At 38.6% G+C, this 8,598-nt stretch overlaps 1 protein-coding gene across 1 annotated transcript; it reads right to left on the bottom strand.

Annotated features, from left to right (window-relative positions):
* Window positions 1-280: 280 nt before the first annotated feature.
* Window positions 281-2,067, bottom strand: LOC101448042 (IFNb). Its single transcript, NM_001279095.1, is given in 5 exon segments — window positions 281-376; window positions 591-683; window positions 1,374-1,523; window positions 1,651-1,728; window positions 1,933-2,067. Coding segments are annotated over 5 exon segments (552 nt in total).
* Window positions 2,068-8,598: the final 6,531 nt, after the last annotated feature.

The raw sequence follows: 8,598 nt of genomic DNA on the forward strand, positions 1-8,598 counted from the left end.
CATGCATAAATGCATGAATTAATTATATAAGTGAATGAAAACAATATGAGATTAGTTGTATGTATTTTTTATTTAATTGTATTAGAAATAAGACACGAATAAATAAACGCATAGTGTACACATCAATCAGTCTACCAATATAAATAAATAAATAAATAAATAAATCAGTCATTCAGTCAATCTAGCAGCCGGCCAGTCAGTCAGTATATATATGAGCCATCAATCTGTTAGCCAGCCTGAGGAATATGTCACGTCTCCAATGATGATTCTTTGGTTCTCCTCACAGCTTGACTCTGCTGTCAATGAATTTCTTGAACTGCACCAAGTTTTCGCGAATCTCCTTTCGCACAATCTCCCAGGCGCATGCGCTGTGTTCCTGGAGAGCGTACAAGATATACATTTTATTTCAGTCAACTCAACCACTGCAGGTGTTGTTGCTCCAACGCATCCATCGACATTAAAACGGCACTTGGCAATTCCAAGTTTCATATGTGAGTTGTGGCATTGAAATGAGTCCTATTTCTGGTGATTTAGAACTTTTACTCAGATTAATTTAGCCTCTATTTGAGGACATTTGAAATTGGACCCACCTTCTCTTTCAAGACGGTGTTCAGCTTGTTGAAGTATGTTTTCAGAGTAACCGACCATCCATCTCCAGAGGATTCCCAAACACCACCTACGACCTGGAGACAATATACAATGCTGGTGAGTGCATTAATTATGTCTTATGAGACGGTTATGAAAATATTAGAAACATATTTGGTGTGTTTGAAGTGTTTAAATTATTGAAATACCAATGCCCACGATTGTCTGCCCCCAAAATACACTGAGTGTACACCACATTAGGAACACCTTCCTAACATTGAGTTGAGCACACCGTTTTACCCTCAGAACAGCCTAAATTCGTCAGGGCACGCGTTCCACAGCGATACTGGCCCATGTTGACTCCAATACTTGCCACAGATGTGTCATGTTGGCTGGATGTCATTTGGGTGGTGGACCATTCTTCACACAGAAGGGAAAATGTTGAGCATGAGAAATCCAGCGGCGTTACAGTTCTTGACACATTCAAACTGGTGCGCCTGGCACCTACTACCATACTCCCGTGAAAGACATATTTTCTCTTGCCCATTCACCCTCTGAATGGCACACATACACAATCCATGTCTCAATTGTCTCAAGGCTTAAAAATCCATGTTTAACCTGTCTCCGCCCCTTCCTCCACACCAAAAGAAGTTGGTCTAACAAGTGAGGGATCATTGCTTTCACCTGGATTCAGCTGGCCAGTCTATGTCATGGAAAGAGCAGGTCTTGCTAATGTTTTGTACACCCAGCGTATAACCTATAGACTACACAAGAGGGATCATACTTACACATAACTCTAAGTTTTGAACTTGACGATATATGACGTTTTGGAACATGTTAAGTTTTGTTTTGTTCCACGTGACAGACGTCAGACTGTTGTTGTATAATTGTTCCACATATCGCATAGCCTCCAATGCCACCACATAGACGTCCTCACCCTGGATAAAATAAAACAGGGTTTAAAGCATTGGGTGTCTAAATAAGTGGTTTTAAACTTCCAATTACCCGTACTGTATTTAAATTATACTGTACTTTAGGCAATCAAAATGCTGAAGTGTATCCTACCTCTGTGTTCTTGTAAAGATCCTCTGGAAACATTTGTTCGACGTTTTCTTCTGCACACATAAGTGGAAAGAGTCCACCCTGAAATAGAATTCATATCAATATCAAGAAGTAAACTATATTGTGATAGTAACCTTAAATGAAACATTGCGGTACAGAAAGTGAAAGCATTTCTTAAAAATATAATGTGCTATAATGCAAAATAGAAATCTGAATATCATTGCGAATTTTGCGCATCAATTTGTGCACACCAAATAGCGGACTGGTGCAGTTTAAATTCCTCACCATATCTGAGAGCAGGCCTATGCTCACATCGTTCAGCTTCCCCAACCTAAACTGCGTCCACCTGCAAGGTTTTGATGCTACTGTGCCTTGGCAGAACAGAGTCAGGCAAATGCTCAACCATTTCAATACAGCCATGTTTCTTTTCTAAGAACTTCAATGGAACAGCTATTATAAATGAATTACGACCGATTATCTTAAACTTGATTGATATGATACCTAGATTGTTGAAGTTGCCCATTTTATATGACACAAGTATCGCTACGTAAAGGTATCAAAATCCCTTTGTGGTGAAGAAGGGTTTCATGGTTCAGACTTTCGCTTCCCTTTATAAGCCCCAATTTTCAGGGGGTTTAGTCTTAATTATTCTGTTGTAAAACTAATCGGAAAATGTTTGCCTATCAAGTTACAGTTTTCATATGTAGAGAATTGCATTGAGCAATGCATTTCATGCTAACATATTCAGCAGGTGTTAAAATGTAGGCCATATTGAATATTAAATACTAAGAAAACCATGGCTGATTTGTTATTTCTATAATACAATGGTATATGGATCTTTCCTATGAAATGAGGGCCATGTTCAGTATAAATATGCTGTAGTTTTGGACATTGCTCACCACCTTTTTCAGATTCTGTGTGAAACGTTTTTTTGATAGGCATAGCACGGAGATCAATTTTTGCTCACACACGTTTAGTCTGTTGTCGACTCTCTTTTAATCCGGTAGTGCAGTCTGAAGCATTACTGAACAGTGTTAATATTGCAAATCTTTGAAATCAAAACACGTTTTATTAATAGAGTAACTGGTAGTGTTGAATGAAGACTAAAGCCGCCGCCTCTAAAATGGAGAGTAGAGTGCGGTGGTGTTGCGGTGGTGTTGCCAGCCTGCAGGGGAATTACTTTTCCTTTTCTCTTATGCGCTTCATTCTTATTAAATTGATTCGGTAAATTCCAAGTTTTTTTTAAAAGTTAGTTCATTTTTGTTTAAAAAAAGAGTTATATGCCGTAATTTTGCCTTGACGATGACGTGTGAATTTGACCGAATGTGAATGACGATGAAGCTAATGATGGTTATAGCTATATTTTTCTAAACTTTTATTTAACCATGAAAATCCCATTCAGATATAGAATCATATGAGGATGATGACTAAGACGTTAATTGTAGGTGTAGGTTTCTGATTATGCAGTTTTTATGTTAAGTCTTTATATGATGTTACCTTGTAACAATGAACTAACTGATCATAGCATTGATTGTTCATGACTGTTGGCCAATCAACAAATTAATGATTATTTTCAAACTTGAGATGAATTCCACTGTATTTGTGCAGTCAGTTAATTACAAATGTTGTTAAATGGGTCAACAGGTTTATTTCGCAGCCTACAGTCGTGGTATGAAATAAATATATTACATCTGCTAATCTGTAGTGCATAGACTCTCTTCGCCGTTGTTTTGAACAAATGAATGCATGAAAGACTGAATGGATGAATGCATGGATGACTAAATTTGTAAATTAATACAAACAATATGATAATAGATGCATGTTTTTTTTTCATTTAATTTTAATATAAATAAATGAATAACAGCCTTAATAGCCTTCACATGTACATGAATCAGTCAGTCAGTAAATATATCATCCATCGATCTATTAGCCAGCCTCATGTACATGTCACATGTCTCCAATGATGATTATGTGGTTTGTCCAACAGACCTGTTCTTCCTCACTGCTTGACTCTGCTGTCGAGGAATTTTTAAATCTGTACCAGTTTGAAGCAAACCTAAACCCCCAGAATCTCACATGCGCATGCGCTGTGTTCCTGGAGCGAATACAAGACATGCATATTTTTCAGTCAACTCAACCACAGCAGGTGCAACTCTAACGCAACAGTCAACTAAAACGGCGTTTGGAAGTTCCATGCTTAACATGTGAATTGTGGCAGCAAAATTCATCCGATTTGTGGTGATCTAGAACATTTCCTCTGATTAATTTAGCCTCTTTTCAAGGACATTTGATATTGGACCCACCTTCTGTTTCAAGACGGTGTTCAGCGTGTCGAAATGTGTTTTCATGACGCGTTGCCTGTTGTGACCGACCCTCCATCTCCAGAGGATGCCCCAACACCACACCCGACCTGGTGACAATAAAATGGTGGTCAGTGAATTAGTTCCGTATTAATTAATGTTCTGAAAATATTATACAAAAATAATTTAGATTAAATCACATATTAAAGACCTGTGCAAATTATTGTCTGCCCCCCAAATATAGCTTAGACTACACCATGAGGGATCATACTTACACATCCCTCTAATTTCTTAACTTAACTAGGTCATCTGTTTTTGAACAGGTTAAGTGTTTCCTTGTTCCACGTGACAGGAGTCAGGCCATTAAATAATTGGGCCATATATCTCAAAACCTCTAATGCAACTACAGAAACGTCCTCACCTGTGTAAAAGAAAACAGGGGTTTAGGCATTAGGGTGTCTCATAAATTCCATGGATAAACTTCCAATTTATCATTTTGAAATTGTAAAATATCATATACTATAGTTTAGGCTATTTAAATCTTGCTATATGATACTGAAGTGTATCCTGCCTGTGTGTTCCTGTAAACCTGCTCTGGAAACATGCGCTCGACTTTTCTTTTAGACACAGAACTGTAACTTGTCCACCCTGAAATAAAGTGAGCTGTATTGGAATAGTAACCTTAAATGAAACATTGTGGTACAGAGAATGAAAGCATTGGTGACATATAATGTGCTGTAATAAAATAAAATAAATGTAGGCCTAATAATGAGATATATTGAGAATCAAATTGTGCACACCAAATAGCGGACTGGTGCAAAATGGAGTGCACTGGTGTATAAACTGCGTCCACCTGCACCGATCGGAGTCAGCTCTGCCTCGGCAGAACAGAGTCAGACTGAAACTATACTATTTCAACAGATCCATGTTACTTTTCATAATATTTAAGTGAAACAGACTTTCTAAATGATCAACAACCGATTATCTTAATCTTGATTCGATATGATACCTACATTGCTGAAGATGTCCATCATAGAATAAAGCGAAGTATCGCTGTACGTGAAGCTATAAAACATTATTTTGTGGTGAAGAAGTCTGCAGGCTTCAGGCTTTAGCTTCCCTTCACAAGCCCCACTTTTTTTTCTATAGTGAAATTAATAAGAATGTTTTTTTGTCCAGAAAGTTAACAGTTTTCATACATATCTATGCAGAGAATTGCATTTCATGAGGTTAGAAAGCAGTTATTCAGCAGGCCATTATTATTTGACCTTTATTTAACTAGACAATTCAGCTAAGATCAAATTCTTATTTACAATGACGGCTTAGGAACAGTGGGTTAACTGCCTTGTTCAGGGGCAGAACAACAGATTTGTACCTTGTCTGCTCGGGGATTCGATCTAGCAACCTTTCCGTTACTGGCCCAACATCCTAACCACTAGGCTACCTGCCGCCCCATATAAGAAAACAAGAAAACAGTAACCTATTTCGAGAGTATAGTGCAGTGGTATTGGCTTATCTTTTCCTTTTCTCTCATGGTGTTCATTCTTATTACATTGATTCGGTAATGCCAAGCGTCGGCTGGAGTGGAGTCAAGCTCGCTGCAATTGGATTTTGGAGCAGTGGAAACACGTTTTCTATACTGATGAATCTTGCTTCACCATCTGGCAGTCCGATGGACAAATCTGAGTTTGGCGGATACCAGAAGAACTCGACCTGCCCGAATGCATAGTGCCAACTGTAAAGTTTGGTGGAGGAGGAATAGTGGTCTGGGGCTGTTTTTCATGGTTCGGGGCTAGGCCCCTTAGCTCCAGTGAAGGGAAATATTAACGCCACAGCATACAATGACATTCTAGACAATTCTGTGCTTCCAACTTTGTGGAAACAGTTTGGGGAAGACCCTATCCTGTTTCAGCCTGACAATGCCCTAGTCCACCAAGCAAGGTCCATACAGAAATGGTTTGTCGAGATAGGTTTGAAAGAACTTGTCTGGCTTGCACAGAGCCCTGACACCAACCCCATTGAACACGTTTGGGATGACATGGAACACCGACTGCGAGCCAGGCCTAATCGCCCAACATCAGTGCCCGATCTCACTAATGGTCTTCTGGCTGAATGGAAGCAACTCCCCGCAGCAATGTTTCAAGTAACATCTAGTGGAAAGCATTCCCAGAAGAGGGGAGGCTACTATAGCAGCAAAGGGGGGATATGTTCGATGAGCAGGTGTCCACATACTTCTGGTCATGTGGTGTATAAACTTAAAGTTGAACATCATGTGACTAACGATCAGCAACAAGTTTAACTGCATCCCCTCAGATGGTTAGATAAAACACTCATTGGTTTTAGACAAGAACGAAATTTTGACAAATTATACGAAATACATTGTATTCACAAGTCGTGGAAATTACCACTAAGGACCCCAAAGTCAAGCTTAAATGAATTTATGTCTATTCACGCCAGCGGAGAGATTACAGACAAACAGCGCTTCATGTGGAAGTTAGTCAGAAGCTCTGACGGGGTATTTCCCCCTCAGCATATTTATACTGTCTCTACGGGTTACACAAAGACAGCCAACTCTCTCCTTTCTCAGCAAAGCGTTTGGTCTCAGAGACCATCTGCAGAGGATGACAAATCCTGGCAACCACAGTCTGGGTGTTCTGCTGAGCCGACCTGGTGAGAGCAATCCTCAGACACCCTGTCTGTCTACAACAGGTGCATTTCTATGTATTAAACAGGTCAAACATGTAGAATAAGCAGTGGTGTAAAGTACTTAAGTAAAAATACATTAAAGTACTAATTAAGCAGTTTTTTGGAGTATCTGTACTTTAACTTACTATTTATATTTTTGACTACTTTTACTTTGGCTTCATTACATTCCTTAAGAAAATATAATTTTTTACTCCATACATTTTCCTTGACACCCAAAAGTACTTGTTACATTTTAAAATCTTAGCAGGACAGGAAAATTGTCAAATTCATGCACTTATCAACAGAACATCCCTGGTCATCCCTAGTGCCTCTGATCTAGCGGACTCACTAAACACACATGTTTCGTTTGTTAATTACATCTGAATGTTGGAGTGTGCCCCTGGCTATCCGTAAATTAAGGAAAACAAGAAAATGGTGACGTCTAGATTGCTAAATATAACGAATTGGAAATGCATTATACTTTTACTTTTGACAATTAAGTATATTTTAGCAATAACATTTACTTTTGATACTTAAGTATATTTTAAACCAAATACTTTTATTCAAGTAGAATTTAATGGGTGAATTTTACTTTTACTTGAGTCATTTTCTATAAAGGTATCTTTACTTTTACTCAAGTATGATAGTCGGGTACTTTTTCCACCACTGAGAATAAGTGTGAGACACTGAAAAAGCAGAAAGAGACACAGTAAAATTCAACTACACACATTTTCAATATGTAATTTTTTCACAGGTTATTCAAGCAGACAGGTAATACCGTTCAGTTCAACATAGGTACAAAAGGGACATATCCATTTAAATATAAAAATAGACTAACAGGGTCCCACGTGATTGTGTGTATTCTTTATAAACTGTTAAGGGCGTAGCTTCTGAGATGAGCCCGTATGATCAGTGAATCTTTGCCTTCAAAATATCCAATCTTTGCAGATGACGTTTGGTCTCTTTCCTGATGAGCTCCCACGCCTGTGCACTGTAGTTCTGAAAAACAAAGGAACATGTACATATTAGTGGTGTTGACTTTCTGGTCATATAATGATCATATTGTCTTGAACAACAAAGGGCTGGGCCGTATGTAATAATGTATGAAGCCTCTCAGAGTAGGAGTGCTGATTTAGGATCAGTTTTGCATTTCAGATCACTATAAATAAGGACAGAGGCCTGATACTAGATCTGCACTTCTCTGAGATGCTTAATACATATTGCCCTAGAACCCAAAAAGTGTTTCAAACCTGCTCCTGCTTAGCCTAGTTTATATTCATTTGATTAGATGTATTGAGGCTAGGGGGCAGTATTTTCACGGCCGGATGAAAAACGTACCCAATTTAAACAGGTTACTACTCTGGCCCAGAAAATAGAATATGCATATTATTAGTAGATTTGGATAGAAAACACCCTAAAGTTTCTAAAACAGTTTGAATGGTGTCTGAGTATAACAGAACTCATATGGCAGGCCAAAACCTGAGAAGATTCTATATGGGAAGTGCCCTGTCTGACCATTTCTTGGCCTTCTGTAGCCTCTTTATCGAAAATACAGGATCTCTGCTGTAACGTGACATTTTCTAAGGCTTTCATTGGCTCTCAGAAGGCGCCAGAACATGGAATGATAACTCTGCAGTCTCTGGGCGAAAAACAGTAGGGGTTTTGGAGAGTGGTACTAATGAGAACAATGGCACTGGTGCGCGCATGCATGTGACGATTCCATTTTCTTCTTTCAGTGTTTGAACGGATACAACATCTCCCGGTTGGAATATTATCGCTATTTTACGAGAAAAATCATGTAAAAATAGATTTTAAACAGCGTTTGACATGCTTTGAAGTACGGTAATGGAATATTTACAATTTTTTTGGTCACGAAATGTGCCGGCGCGTCAACCTTCGGATAGTGATTTGAACGCACGAACAAAACGGAGCTATTTGGATATAACTGGATTATTTGGAACCAAAA

The sequence above is a fragment of the Salmo salar genome, chromosome ssa03 (genome assembly GCF_905237065.1).
Source record: "Salmo salar chromosome ssa03, Ssal_v3.1, whole genome shotgun sequence".
Lineage (NCBI taxonomy): Eukaryota > Metazoa > Chordata > Actinopteri > Salmoniformes > Salmonidae > Salmo > Salmo salar.